Here is a 16,105-nt window from a genome sequence, read left to right as displayed (position 1 = left end):
CCTAAAGACAGTAAATCTTTAGCTTGCACATAGCACAGTATTAAATAGAGCTCCCAGCTGTGACAACTTGCTTGCGGTCTTGGAGGCCCCTTAGGCTACATGGTAGACTTTATCTTGAGTGTTCAACAGGCATTAACTATAGCTTTTTTACATTTGCATATGCATGAGTTATACTCATGCAAGACTCCAGTCCCAAGTTACTTTTTAAAGAGCTTAATTTATGTCTTGGTGATGTTTCTACGCTCATTTCCATTGGGTCATTATATGTAACGTGCTTTGTAGGCACCTTTGCTTGCAATTTCAGTTAAGGAAGAGCGTTAGCAGTTTGGGGCAGTTAGAAGTTTGGGGCTTGGGCTTTTTTTTTTTTTAAACTGTCCTAGAAACCGAAGGGTGCTTCCACACCAAGCATTGACAGCTGCCATCTTTGAGGATCTCATTCAGTGATCCGTTTGCTCCACAAGTGCCAGCACCACAGTTTGCTAATTGCACGCACTCCCTCGTCCTCCAGCCTGAGAATGGCAGGTGGCTGCTTGTCACTGTGGGCAAGTTCCCAATTAGGCACAAACAGGTGCACACATCTGCTGGGGGTGGCTGTTTCCACACAACTGCTCCAGCGCACACAAAGGGTGGCCTCAGCTCTGCCAGCCATGTGGCTCTCTCAAAAATGAGTGAGGTTGGCACATTCCTACAGGGTTTTTGCGGTCAGTAAAGAAAAACAAGAGCCCGTGAAAGGGGCTTGGGAATGCCAAAAGGAATCATCACGGGAAAAAGAGCTGCGGTGGCTAAATGGTGTGTCATGGGCCGCTTCCTTCTAGAAAGCTGTCAGAATAGGAACTTGGAGTACCTAAAGGAGGCATTACCAGGTGTTTAATCTAATTATCAGCCTGGATAATTAGATAAAACGCAGTGTTCTTCATTGTGGCATCTGAATTCCTGCTGAAAGGATGAAGAATAGCAGTTTCTGGTTTGTTACTGAGAAGGAGCTAGTCTTGTAGATTTATGGGCATTGTCTTTGGCTAGGACCTGGAGAAAGCAGTCCCTCTTGGCAGTTCTGGTCAAGTTCGTCTTTAAAATAACACTTCCGTTGCATTCGGGTCAAGAACGTCCAGACAGGACTTTGCTGGTGGCGCAGTGATTAAGAATCCGCCTGCAAACGCAAGGGACACGGGTTCGATCCCTAGTCCAGGAAGATCCCACATGCCGCGGAGCAACTAAGCCTGTGCGCCACAACCACTGAGCCTGCGCTCCAGAGCCCGCGAGCCACAACTAGAGAAAGCCCACCCGCAGCAAGGAAGACCCAACGCAGCCAAAAATAAATAAATTAAAAAAAAAAAAAGAACGTCCAGACAGGGTGAGTGCGTTTCCTGCTGGGACGAGGCAGAGACATCTCCGTCCAGGCTTGCTCACCTCCCGGCTGTTTAGAGGCCCTCCCTTGGGATTCTGAGGTTGATCCTCATTCATATAAACCTAACCTCCCACGCTGCCTGCCTGTCAGCCCCAGGAGGGGCCTTCTCTGCCCAAGCCAGACCTGGCTGCCTCCGCCAGCTCAGTGGATCCACGTGGCCTTGGCTCCCAGGCAAATTCCCCCGCAGGGGTTCTTCGGAGGGTGAACAAATAAGCACTCAGCTACTGTCAGTCCGCTCAAACGTGAAATCCTTCAGGTTCTAAACTCTGAAAATGATCAGGGTTAACTTAAGAATAATGCACCAGTGTTTGAAACACTTGCCTCCTAAATGGCAACGGGCTTGCTCATCAGTACCCTCCCTTACACCCACTAACCAGATTTGACTTAGTTTTAGGTGAATTCTATCACCCGGAAGGATGTGTAAAACATGTATGAATGGTTTAAATAACAAATTAGAAATTACACAGCCACGTAACCGCACCCGATGAAGAATGTTGCCAGGATCCCACCCCACCCCCATTGTGTAGTGGACCCCCCTTTCCCAGTAAAAATCCCCTCTTTTCCCCAGAGGTGCTTGGGCTGTATAGAACATATTTTCTTGTTTTGCTTTATACTGTATCACCTACGTATGATTCTCTGTAGTTTCATTTTGTTTGCTTTCGAACTTATATACATGGGATGGTGATGTATATATTATTTTGGGTCTTGCTTCTTTGCTAAATATCGTGAGATTCATCATGTTGTGTGAAGCTAGTCTGTATTTTGTTTGCTGCATGGTATTCCATTGTATGAATACTGTAATTTTATCATTTCTACTGTTATGGGATATTTGGGCTGTTTTCTTTATTTGTCTTACTGTGAACAATGCTGCTATAAACCCTTTTCTTTTGCATAAGTTTCTCTAGAGGTATACCTAGGAAAGGATCTCTGGGTCATGGGGTATGCAGATTTCCAAAAAGATCATGTCAATGGGCATTCTACAGCAATGGATGGGAGTTCCTATCACCCTTCATCTTCATGTAACCTCAGTGCAGTCGGGTGCAAAGTGGTAATTCATTGAAGGTTTAATTTGCATTTCCCTGAGTACTTATAAAGCTGAACCCTTGCTTCTGCCTCTTGGCCATTTGGGTTTCTACTTGTGCACTGCTTGTTGAACGATTTAACCCATTTTGCTGCCAGGTCATCTGTCTCAGCCATCTTTTTCGTCCTCTTTTAGTGTCATAGACAGGTCCCCAGCTCAATCACCTCCTTACTGGTGGTGGCTTGTTAGAAGTTTCCTGTGTGAATAGGTCCTTATAGAAAGTGATGTTGTGTATTCACAAGAAAGGATATTTTGCAATAGCACAAGTGAACAGATTTGGAGGATTAATAGGAACCTTTTCTAACACAAAGAAATTAAGGCTGTGTTTTTTCCTGAGAAAGTAATCTTTTGGGATGGTCTAGATTCCACATTTGTCAGCATTATTTATGTGTCTCATTTACTCATGCCCTACTGATGTTTTGCACTGTAAGTAAATTATCTGAAACTAGAAACCAAGCTGAACTGAGAAGGGCCTCCCTATACATTCTTTACTATTAGTTTGTCAGAAATTGCAAAGCGATAGTGATGGTCTGCAGGTATGTTTGATATAGCCTGCACAATGCTTTACTTTTTATTTTTGGCTTTCCTTTTTTGTTTTTTGGTTGAGGCAATATTTTAAAATTCAGACATTCTAGGTGAAACTCTGAGATTTTGCCTTATTTTTGAAGAAAGTGCCATCATTAGGCAATAGTGGATCCACATTCTCACGTGGCAGAAATTACATTGATCTGAGTGGTGGTTCCCCATCAGCAGTGGCATCTGGTTGTTTCCTCAGTATCCAATCTCCCTTTTCTCCATATTAGTAATAATATTAGTAGCAAGGCATGTGGCTGCCCCAAATAAAGACTACATATCTCAGTGTCCCTTGCAATTATCAAGAGCCTTGTGATTTTTCTGGCCAGTGGGATTAGGGGATGTGGGCAGCTTTCAGGTTCTGCCCCTAAAGGAGTGGCTATGTCCTCCTTTATTCTTTTTCCCCTACGTGATGGCTAAAAGGTGGACATGGTGGTGAGCTATCTCAGACCATGTGAAGGACAGCAGAACCCCACGAACGGTGAAGCAACAAGAGTCTCAGTCCCTGAACACTTCATGCTGTTCTAGCTCTAACTTGTAGGTAAGGAGAAATTAAAGTGTTGATCTCTGTCACGCACAGTCAAATCTATATCCTAAGTAACTTCAAGTGGGTAATGTTCTCTCCTCTTCCTCATGGTCCCCACCGAGTCCCTGTGTCTGCTGCCCAGCTTGACTTGCCTTTCTCAGCTGGCTTAGACAGTTGGATTTCTAATACTTCTCTCACTTGGCTCCTGTTAGAGAGTTGCATCTAAGATATATTTATATTCTAATATTTAATAGTCTAAGAGTGACACAAAAGAAAAATTCTTAAGTCTGAAAGATACAGTACAGTTAGAAGTTTTAGGGTTGAATTATCAGGAGTTTTATAATAATCCAAATCAGGGTTTCTCAACCCTCAGCACTATTAACATTTGGGGCAAGATAATTCTTTGTTGCTGGGGGCCCATCTTGTGTATTGTAGGATGTATAGTAGCATCCTGGCCTCAGCTCAGTAGATGCCAGTAACACCTCCTTCCCCAGTTGTGACTGTCAAAAAATGTCTTAAGACATTGCTAAATATCCCCCGAGGGGCAAAATTGCCCCAGTTAAGAACCACTAATTTAAAGTATTTTTCTTTATTTTTTTACCTTTTTTAAAAAAATTAATAGACTTCAGTTTTTAGAGCAGTTTTAGGTTTACACAAAAATTGAGCAGAAAGTATGGAGAGTTCTATATCCTCTCTCCTTCCCCTTCCCCCTCTCTTCACAGTTTCCCCTATCAGTAACACCTTGCATTAGTGTAGTACATTTGTTACAAGTGATGAATCAATACTGACAGATTTTTTTTTTTTTTGCCGTTTTACGGTTTTATTAAACAAAACGTGCACACGAGCTGTCTATTCATTTTCTTCGCCGCGCAGCCTGGCGTTGGGATTGGTGACTCTGAGGGCCAGCTGGGCTGCTCTCTCCACAATGGCTTTGCAGTTCTTGGAGGAGACGTTGTGCGCAATCTCAGCACAGTAAGACTTGTTGCACATCAGCAACACTTCAAGCTCCTTGACGTTGTGGACCAGGAACTGGACCAGGAACTGGGCAAAGCCGCTGGGCAGCATGTGCTTTGTTTTCTTGTTGCTCCCGTAACCGATGTTGGGCATCAAGATCTGGCCCTTGAATCTCCTGCGCACCCTGTTGTCAATGCCTCTGGGTTTCTGCCAGTTCCGCTTAATTTTGACTTACCGGTCTGACTGGTGCCGGATGAACTTCTTGGTCCTCTTTTTGACGATCTTATGCTTCATGAGGGGTCTGAGGGCAGCCATGATGCCGAGTAGGAGATGGCGGCCACCTCCGTAGGCAGCGCCGAGGAAAAGAAGACGACAGATTATTATTAGCTAAAGTCCATAGTCAAATCATGGTTCACTCTGTGTTCTATAGCTTTTGACAAATGCATCCATGATTACAGTATTATTCACAATAGTTTCACACCCCCCCAAATCCCTTTGCTCCACCTATTCAATTATATTCCTTTTAAAATCGTCTAAACTTTCCTTAAAATGATCCCTAAGCCACTTGCCTATTAATGCACATTTTAGTTGCTTCCCAGTGATTGACTAGTATCCCAAAAAAGTCTTAATGAGTAAATATTCATTGTTATTTAGGATGATGCCTTGTGATTAACGTTTGGTAATTTATTGATTTATTTAGTCACCATTTCCAGATGTATAATGTCTTATCGCATCTTAGGACTAGGGTAGGTTCTAATGGTGCATAGTTAAAATGAAAAACTCCTTGGGAGGGTGACATCTCGAAGGCCAAAGTTCATCTTTCAGTATATCCAACACAGGTAGTATTTTTCTCCAGTTGTAACATGTAGCTGTTTCTTAAGTTAGTCACTAGATATACAAGTTGTGTTTAGCAGACATGTGTTAAATGCTTTAATACTAGAAAAATCTCAGTATATTGAGAGACTGGTGCTTTAAGGACACAGGAACTAAAATTGTCTTAAAGGACAGCAACTTCAAGTCTCCCGTTTCACACTTATTCTCAACCATGAGCTTGTTGAATAAAATGATGGATAAAATTTCCCTCTTATTTCATTCCCCCCTCTCCTCTCTCCTTTGGCTGACTACATTGGTATAAGTTAAAAGCAACTTCGTCATATGACACTTGTTTCTACGTGCTCAGCATGCAGTCTACACTTTATACGTATTTGCTAAATGAATAAGTGAATTTATGGTAAATAGCAGCGTCTCTTCTACTCTAGTAGGTCTTGATTGCCACAAAATTAACTATAATCCAAAGAAATAAGTGAATGTGAGGCTGAGTTCTTGGAACACAGTTCACATGAACCCAGGAGATAACACACATGTGGTTGGTGGTGGTGATTAATAACAAAAAGTGTTATCCTTAGTCTGTCACTTTAGAACATGTACAGGTATTTGCCCTTCACAAAAAATTCATAAGCCAACCTCTTTGAAAAGGAAATGGGATTTGAAGGACAGAGCATAAAAGAAATCATTAAGAGAAATAAATATCATTACTGGGAGTCGACAGGTGACCTTTACTGTGGTTAAATACGATTGTGGTATATATTTTGGGTTTCAGGAAGCCCAAACCAGTTTCCCGAGATTGTCAATGTGGTTAAGCCATACTGCTCAGATTTCAAATGAATAGAGAGATTTATCCTTATATAAGAATGGGAGCCAAGTGACTTTTCCTTTCCTGGAGTAATTTGTAAAGTCAGATCTCTCACCTTTAGGAAAGGCCCCAAGCCTAGTTTTGAAATATAGCATTGACAGGTACAAATCATACCGTCTCTAAGCTAGGCGACACTCAACTCTATCTGTTCCTACTGAAAGTAAGTTTATGTACAGGTTGCTCGTGGGTTCACCTGATTGTCCTGTGGCCTGGTGGGGAAACTTGGTGATAGAACCAGTAAACAAACCTTCTGTAGACATTGAAGGAGAAACAGTTACACCAGGCCTGATCAAGTGACAGGAGAGAGCAATTTCTAATCCAGCACAGTGCAACATAGACCAAACAAAGCCTGTCTGCAGGCCATACTTGGTTCCCTAGTTTGACCTATAACATTTGATCTAGATAATTGAGTGAATGCTTTGGGAGGAGATTGACCTTGAGTTCAGCGTTTAGTCCTACAGTTGGGGGTTCATCTCTTTCAGTATCACGATTCACATTGGGGCAAACCCTGGGGAAGCTAATGTAAAAATGCTTGAGTGATGGATTTTGCAACTAATCAGTTCAGAGTTTTCATTTATAAGTAGGGGTGAGGGTGAAGGGGAGCTCTGCCTTGCCAGAGATGAGAATGTCCCAGGACACTGCTCTGGGAGTCTTTCAGGGAATCAGGTAATAGAATGCAGTGGTTATGGTCTTGGCCTTTGAAGCCTTCTGGCTTCTCCACATAGTAGCTGAGAGACGTTGAACAAGAGGCTTAGCTTCTCTAAACCTCAGACTCTTACCTGTGAAGTAGTCTGGGTAATAATAGTACCTACCACGTGGGAAGAGTTGTGATGGGACTTCCATGAGGGGAACAGTGCCCTAGAAGTGCATTTCATGCTGCTCTTGGTAACCTCAACAAAGAGATGATAATGGCAAAGATATGAAGAGGTGGCAAGTAAGTGGAAAAAAGTTACCAGTATGCTGTTTGATGAACACCAGGGTAATCATGATTTTGAGTAACTCTTTAATGTGCTTATCCTAGGCTCTGATGAACCCCAGAAAGTCATATCTGTTTCATCAGAGACTGCCTTCTTAAATACTTGGGACTGTTCTCACACTGTGCAGGACAAACCTGACTGGGTCATATTACCTGTTCTCCCTTCTGTTAAGTTCCTTAAAGACCACACCCTTCTCTCTCTCTCTTTTTTTTTAACATCTTTTTTGTAGTATAATTTCTTTACAGTGGTGTGTTACTTTCTGCTGTGTAACAAAGTGAATCAGCTATATGTATACATATATCCCCATATCCCCTCCCTCTTGCGTCTCCCTCCCACCCTCCCTATCCCACCCACACCCTTCTCTTTTCACAACCAGAATTTTGCCTTCTTTTTTGGTTCTGTTTTGTTTTCATTGTATTATTGTTTTTAACTGAGATATAGTTGATTTACAATATTATATGTTTCAAGTGTATGACATAGAGATTCACAGGTTTTAAAGATTGAACTCCATTCATAGTTATTATAAAATATTACCTGTATTCCCAGAATTTTGCCATTTTAAAATTAGCTGATGTTTCATGAGGTAAATTTTAGTTCACTTGTTGCAATTTGAGGGATAACTTCCTTGGATTTCATTAGAAACACATTTTCAAGTCATCTTTTTTTTAAATTTTTTATTTTAATTTAATTTTTATTTATTTAATTTTGGCTGCGTTGGGTCTTTGTTGCTGCACGCAGGCTTTCTCTAGTTGCGGCGAGCGGGGGCTACTCTTTGTTGTGGTGCGTGGGCTTCTCATTGCGGTGACTTCTCTTGTTGCAGAGCACGGGCTCTAGGCGCGTGGGGTCAGTAGTTGTGGCTCACATGCTCTAGGGCACAGGCTCGGTAGTTGTGGCGCACGGGCTTAGTTGCTCCGTGGCATGTGGGATCTTCCTGGACCAGGGCTCGAACCCGTGTCCCCTGCATTGGCAGGCGGATTCTTAACCACTGTGCCACCAGGGAAGTCCCTCAAGTCATCTCCTATCCAAGTGATTTCCGCAGATGGCTGACTTGGTCCATTTTATTTCAGAGAGTGATAAGGAAGTAACAGACGAGTAATAGAAAGGTCTACACTCAAACGTTTTTATTGCAATGATAGATATTATGAAGAATGGTGATTCTATGTGAATGGTTTTAGAATAACCAGTGTTCCAACATTGTGAATATTATATAACCACTAAAAATAATAATGAGGGTACTACAGGAGTGTGGAGAAAGTGTATAATGAAATTTGAAGAATGCTGCATAAAAATAGATTATAAAGTGTGCACAACTGTAGTAATAATTATATATCAATAATAAAATAGATACATATAGGAAATATACAATGAAAATGGAGTTTATAAGTAAGGAAAATGGAATTATGGCAATTTAATAGTATTTAAAATTTTTTTTTTTGTCTTTTAAAAACTTCAAAATCTCATCAGGTTGGTTGTCCATTTGGGGGCTGCCTTTATGTATGCTGACAATAACATTTGACAGAGCCCAGTGTGCTGTTGTTACTTTACAGATTTCATGTGGTGACCAGCTTGGGTAATCTTTTAGGTAACAACGACTGACATACTGTATTACTTTTCCTTTTAGTGATGAAAATGCCAGGAAAGATTTAAAGACATTACCAGCCTTTCCAACCAAAACTCTGCAGGAGCACCCCTCCCTTGCCTACTGGTAAGCCACGCCAAGATTGCCAGTGACCCTGTTACAGTAACCTCCACGGAGAACGGCATGCTCTTCAGGGAACTAAAAGAAATATAAGTGCGGAAAATATCAAACTGCCCATCATACGTGTCAGTCTAATCATAAGTAGACCTTGATCCTTCCAGTGAAAAGGTCTTATGAAATCTCTCTGGAGATCATTGTCCCAAGACTGTAGTCATGTGTGAAGAGTGGCCATGTGCCTTCTCGTTCAAGTGCATGATACATTTGTAGAGTGTGCTTTTAAGTGAATCCTGCTCAGTAGATGTGCAGTCACCGTATAATGCAGGCTTAATGTGGCAGAGTGCAATACAAGTGGTATAAAATACAGATTTCCTTGAACAGAGGCATTCATAATAAACAGAAACAACCTGAATGATCAGGTTTCCTCTACAGCCAGAAGTCATTGTCTATTTTGAGTTGTTTTATTTGCCTGTATTTTAATGAATCCATAGTCCCCATTTCCCATGCAACATTTTTCCTAGAAAAGTACGTTTTCTCCCCTTGAATTACTTACATTCCCTTTAAATATATTTTCCTCGATTTAAGGCTGTGAATCCTGAAGATGGTTTTCCTTTCCACTAAAAAAACTGGTTACAAAATAAATATTCAACATGAATAGCTGTAATATGAAAGTTGGAATATTTCCCAAGTCAATAGTGAGAGTAGGTACTGAGGCTACATTGCATCCTGAGTCTGGAACCTTCTAAATAAATCATTGTTAAGTGATAGTTTCTTAAGGATAAAAAGCAAAGACCAATTACTGTTGCTTATTTGTTGTATAGAGATAAAAACGTTTATTCTTCTCAGTTATACTTGAGATATGACTAATGAGCTGCCAGTCTGAAAGGAGGGTAAATAACTGAATGATGTCAAGGGTGACCAGACTTCAGCCTGTTTCTCCTTTCTAGTCAAAAAGTTTTATTCTAAGACAATAATGAAGGGTTTTCTTCTAAAGTATTATGTCCACAAGTAGTGACAGTAGAATATTTTAGATTGAACACTCACTCAGAAGCATTTTTAATTCTTTCTAAATCTTTCTGAACAATTTAAGGAAAATGTCTATAATACCTTACACTTGCTGATCTCTCTAAAAAACCCTTTTAATTTCCCCAGCAAGGCTCTCTCACTAGCATTTAATAACATTATTTTGTATTTATTATATTCCATTCAGTTATGGGAGAGAATATTAGTTTTTTATTTGATGAATTGATATTATGTTTCCTTTTCTAACAACTTAAGTTTTTAAAAATTTACATATTATATAAGTATATTATATAAAATTATATAAAAAAAATTATATAAAATCGAGACAAGGTAGTTAAATGTCTGAGGTTCAGGAGTCCATATGTCCATATCCTACAAAAACAAAAGTCAACTAGCTTCTATCTCCCAAACAAGTTGGTGTAGGCCTTCTTTCTCAAGTGTTTCAAGTAGGCCACCTGAGAATCTTGAAACTGGATCTGTACCTCATACAGTCATGCATTGCTCTACTTTTCGTTTCCTTGTTTTACAGTGAGGACAGGGTAATTGAGCATTATTTGAAAATCAAAGGTCTGACTCGGGGTCAAGCTGTGGTTCAGTAAGTATCTTTTTGCTTAGATATAGTCGTAATGTCTTCCGTTTGAGAAAGTCATCTGAAATGATTTCTATTGTGTAGTTTGTGTGCATATAGTAATCACCTGGTTAGAAGTATCTTATTGAATTATAATTTATATTTATAATTTATGATATTATAAATATAATATTTATAATTATATTTTTATAATATATTTATATTTATAATTATTTGAATTATAAAGTGTCTTGGGTCATTCCATACTTTGGTGTCATCAATTCAGATGCCTCCCAGTGTCAGACAGGTAACAACTATGAGAACTCATAGGCCAAGTGTAGGCAATAGGGAGTGGTGGGGACTGTGGTGAACTAGAGAGCTTTTGCCCTGGCTAGAGACAAGACTACTCAGCTTCAGCATTCAGGCATAATGTTGCCGGATCATCTGATGTTTTTCAAGAAAAGCTGGAAATTACAATTTTTTAAATCCTAATTTTAAACATTGCAAAGTAATTTTAAGAAGATTTTAGTACAACATGAGCCAAACAACATCTATCTGGAGGCCGTGTTTTGTTACCTGGTTTGTGACTCTGTTTTGGGTGGAGCATGCAGTGTCAGTGTTGGATAATCTGTTTCTTTATGGTACCAATAGCAGACCATAATGATAGATTTCTGCATTTTAGACCTATAGAGTTACCATTATTTATTAAGAACAGTTCACAGGCTACACTGAAGTTTTTAAATTGTAAAAAGTAAATTTATAATTAAAAAATTTTTGAATTGTAAAAACGAATATAGCATTATTGCTATAGTAATTGTACAGTAGAATAACTGTTATGGCCATAGAAGTTTTAACAAAAAATCTGCTGAATATAGCTCAGAGCATGTGAGAAGTGAAATAAGGACTTAGCGATCACTATTCCCCTGGTCAGTGTATAGATTTCCCCCACATCCCTGCTCTTGCGCTCATCTCCTTTTTATCATAGTGCACCTGCTGTGATCTTCAAGACAGAAATGAGAAGTTAACAGCCTGAAGTTGAATCCCTGACTTGTGCCTGTTTTGTGAACTGGAAAACAAAAAGGAATAACAATTTCCATGAAGGATTTTAGGTTAGGTTAATGAATGTATTACGAACTGTCCTTGTTGAAATGCAGCATCCTCTTACTTTCTTTGATCATTATCATTGTGGCTGCAAATAAGAAATTGTCTAACTTGGTAGTTAAGGCTCTAGACTGTGGAATCCGACTCACGTTGTTGGAATCCTGGCTGTGCAGTGTAATTGCTGCCTGGCCTTGGCACATCTACCTTTTTTTAAAAAAAATAAATTTATTGGGCTTCCCTGGTGGCGCAGTGGCTGAGAGTCCGCCTGCTGATGCAGGGGACACGGGTTCGTGCCCCGGTCCGGGAAGATCCCACATGCCGCAGAGCGGCTGGGCCCGTGAGCCATGGCCGCTGAGCCTGCGCGTCCGGAGCCTGTGCTCCGCAACGGGAGAGGCTACAACAGTGAGAGGCCCGCGTACCGCAAAAAAATAAAATAAAATAAAAATAAATTTATTTATTTTATTTATTTACTTTTGGCTACGTTGGGTCTTCATTGCTGCATGCGGGCTTTCTCTAGTTGCAGCGAGCGGGGGCTACCCTTTGTTGCGGTGTGTGGGCTTCTTATTGCAGTGGCTTCTCTTGTTGTGGAGCACGGGCTCTAGGCGCACGGGCTTCAGTAGTTGTGGCTCACAGGCCCTAGAGCACAGGCTCAGTAGTTGTAGCAACGGGCTTAATTGCTCCGTGGCATGTGGGATCTTCCTGGACCAGGGGTCAAACCCTTGTCCCCTGCATTGGCAGACAGATTCTTAACCACTGCGCCACCAGGGAAGTCCCCCTAACTTTTTATATTCACTAACATGTAGACCTTTTACTTTAAAAAGTTATCACATTATTGATTACAAGGTCCAGAGCCATTGATCTCCAAAATGTTATTAGAGTCCACTTGTATCATACAGGAACCTCAATTCTGTGTGGGCAGAGAGGAAGTCTTAACACAATTTAGTCCACTCCATAAAGTCTTAAAGTTATACAATAAATACTTGTTGAATTAAAAATAACAAGAGGTATATCATCACTTTAATTTTTTTGGGGGGTGCATATTTTTAAAAATCAGGTTTGCATATAATAAAATTCACTGTTTTAAAGCATATATTTCTAAGAGGTTTGACTTAAAAGTTAAGTATAAATTTCTAAAAGTGTACCACCATCAGTGATAAAAACCACCGTGTTTTTATTATAGCATGTTTGCTTAATTTACAGCAAGCAGAAAATAAGCTTTATTTTTTACTTATTATGAGCATGACCCAAAAGTTGATTCTCATGACTTGCATCATTAGGTGCTAGTTTAAAAATACTTGAAGTTTGGGTTTATAATAAAGTACAATATGTTTCTAAGCCATAGAAATTTTAATATGCAGAAAATAACATTTCCTATAGCTTTTTGAAATTGAATTTTTGTTAACAACCTCCCAACATTTGGATAAAGTAAAATATATTACTCCCTGGAGTGGTTTATTCTATTTCTACTTTAGTCAAAGGCAAAGTTATAATGAGGAAAGTAGATACAAATTGTGTTTCTTTAGATCACTTTTCCCAAAAGGACCCTCCAACTAATTTAATAAGAGGTTATAATATATATTCATTTTCCATAGGTATATGAAAATAGTAGAAGCTCTACCGACCTATGGAGTCCATTATTATGCAGTAAAGGTAAATACTTTTATATGACAAACCTTTCATCATGCCTGTGTTATTTTATGAGAGTTAGTGAACAACACCAACTTTCTAAAATCACATAAATCAATATGCATATATATATGTAAATTATCTCTAGAAATTTCAGCATTTAGAATAGGATTGATTTTCTTAAAAAAATAAAAGCCTGATTGTATCTTGTCATTTTTAGCACATCATAAAGCACATTATTTTTGCAAAATACTAGCTGCGTTCAGATGTGTTCCCGAAGCCTCGATTAGCCCTGAAGTATTCAGGTCATTCTCTTTTGGCACACCTAATCTTTTAGCTACTTTTGCTGATTTTTCTCTTTTCCAATTGTGCACCTTTCTAATGCTACTAGATGTTCATTTGATAGTGCCTTTGTATGAGAATCATTGAAGAATCATCCAGTATCATTTCAGCAGCTTCACAAAATCCTCAAGTTTTTACAAGATTTGCAGTACCCATTTTCAATTGGTATGTTTTATATTTGTGTAGTACTTTCAGTTGTTTATACACAGGGAGAGATTAACTAAGAAATATTTTGAGATGATAGAGGATAAAGCATATTGTTAAGAAGAGAGTCTTGTTTGAAAGAGGAATAATTTTATACTTGATCAATCTTGAGTGACTTTCAAGTTCTGACAGTGTTTGCAATTCAAAATGGTGGGGAACTGGATAATACCTGTATAATGAGGACACCTTGTACTAAAAATACGTACCAATTCCACTTTAATTTCTACTGATTCTTAATTGGTTTGCATATGAGTATATGTTTAAGCCCAAGTTTTTCTTTCCCTATGTCAGTATATATCCCTTTCTTTGGCAAGACCTAAAAGATAAATTTATGAAAAAAAATGTATTCCTCCCCTCCCCATATGTACCTCGAAGTCATTATTCAAGCATCTCATCTTTGAATCATATAATTCACCCAAAGAATTTTTTAGTATTCCCATGTTCATTTGTTAAGTATATTATAAACATTAGGATTTGGAACCACTTTTCTCATCGTTGTAATTCTTTGGAAACTTCTCTGACCTTTATAGCTGGTTACTAATCAAGAGAACAAAGAGCTTTTTTTCTTTCTCTTCTTTTTTTTTTTTTTCCAGTGGTTAACTGGCTTTGTACTCTGGATTAATTCCTGGTTGAATTACTTACATTTTATTTCTTCTCTCCAACTGTTTAATCCTAACAATAATGCTACTTTCTTTTTGATGGTGTTAATAGTATTGGTGTGCTTTGACTTATAGATCTTATTTGAAGAAGCTCTAAGAAAGCATTTTAATAACAAGTCAGGATTTTAAATAGTGTTTTGCTTTCCAAGACAAAGTTATTTTAACTTGCTGATACTTGTTAAAGGATGAAATTGGTAGATGTTACTTCATCTCTGTAAGCCTTAACAATTAGGTCTTGGTTCTCATGGTTTTCCATCTTCCAGGATAAACAAGGACTTCCTTGGTGGCTTGGAATCAGCTATAAAGGAATTGGCCAGTATGATTTGCAAGATAAGGTGAAACCTCGGAAAGTGAGTGTGAATCATTTCAGACACTTATGAGAACGTTGAGCTGTTCTAGAGCTAGAAACATCACTTTATGGGGCAACAAGCAGTCTTGGGTAAAGAATTTTTGATTAGTGAAGTCCTAGGTTTAGAGAAGACTCAAGTTAAATGTGAAATACTTTTTATAATTCATTCATGCCCCATTTATACAGCAGTTCCACGTCTGATCATTTATCCTAAGGAAGTAAAATTACACACAAAGATTTAACTACAAGGATGTTGATCACAACGTAGTTTACAAGTGCATACAATTAGGTTTCTATTTAAGTTAGTATGAACATGATGATGTCATTTGTTTAATGAATTTTACATATATAAAAATATATACATGCATCCACACACATATGCACACACATACATATGTACATTGGATGGATAAACAAATGGGTGAATTGTAAAGACGTTAAGTCAGAATTTTTGGTGCTAGTTACCTCTCAGTGATACAGTTATAAGTAACCTTCTTTCTACTACTGCTGCTAGTTTTGCTTATCTTTGTTTCACAATTTTCCACATTTAACATGTCTACTTTTTTGTAGAGGAAAGTAAGTTACATGCTATTTATTAAAGGGTCACACTATCAGGTTTGGATTTTCCAGAGCTAATAAGTTACATTCTTGGCAATTTGATTATGAAGTTGTTCCTCTTGACCAAGCACAAGTGTACAATACTTTTTTGCCTATATAAGAAGTGATGAGTTCGTGTAGATATCCATCCTGCTGCTCTGGCCTACTCAGTATTATAATGACATAAAGGCTTACCCGTGCTGTTAGGTTTTGCCGCGCTCCGTGTCCTCTGCTGCCAGCCCTGGGAATCACAGCTGTGAAACAATGACCTATAATAACAGACCGTGGTTAGGCTGCCTGCTCTATCACACCCCGACATCACCGCCTTAAATAGCTCTTATCACTTCCATCTGTCTCTTGCTTTAATTTGTACTAGAAAAACAGCCATATTTTTCATGAAGTCAGGCCCTGGTCATAATACCACAAGCTTTTCATCTTCTAAGTGTCCTTTTAGCTTCAATCAGTACTTACAATCTTCCTTTGAGTTTAGAGAATAAGTTACCCTTTTCTTCCCATTTTATGGTTGTGAAACTGGCACAGAAAACATGAAAGGGTGTTGCCCAGGACAAACCACAGCCCCCGTTGAATGCCCATCCAGCTCTCCTGGATCAGACTAGCTGGGCACTGTGGCTTCTTATTGAGAATTATGAGTAAAAATAGGAAGGCATTATTTTTAACAAAAGATCCATCTGTGTGAGGCATGGTAAGTAAGCATTTGTGTAATCATACAA

The 16,105-nt window shown here is 39.1% G+C and overlaps 1 protein-coding gene and 1 pseudogene across 10 annotated transcripts in view; one reads left to right on the top strand and one right to left on the bottom strand.

Moving 5' to 3' along the window:
* FRMD4B (FERM domain containing 4B) overlaps positions 1–16,105 on the top strand; it is a 335,945-nt gene that overhangs the window by 281,450 nt on the left and 38,390 nt on the right. For all 10 annotated transcript variants that reach the window (XM_067755160.1, XM_067755168.1, XM_067755163.1 and 7 more), the window contains 4 exons: positions 8,831–8,914; positions 10,458–10,523; positions 13,190–13,247; positions 14,692–14,778. In XM_067755160.1, the coding sequence (XP_067611261.1) occupies positions 8,831–8,914; positions 10,458–10,523; positions 13,190–13,247; positions 14,692–14,778 (295 nt within the window). The remainder of the gene's footprint in view (positions 1–8,830; positions 8,915–10,457; positions 10,524–13,189; positions 13,248–14,691; positions 14,779–16,105) is intronic.
* Positions 4,378–4,924, bottom strand: LOC137232644 (large ribosomal subunit protein eL32-like; annotated as a pseudogene).

Source organism: Pseudorca crassidens, chromosome 10 (genome assembly GCF_039906515.1).
Source record: "Pseudorca crassidens isolate mPseCra1 chromosome 10, mPseCra1.hap1, whole genome shotgun sequence".
NCBI classification, from domain to species: domain Eukaryota; kingdom Metazoa; phylum Chordata; class Mammalia; order Artiodactyla; family Delphinidae; genus Pseudorca; species Pseudorca crassidens.
The sequence above is the reverse complement of the archived record's forward strand: the minus strand, read 5'-3'. Positions and strand labels throughout refer to the sequence as shown.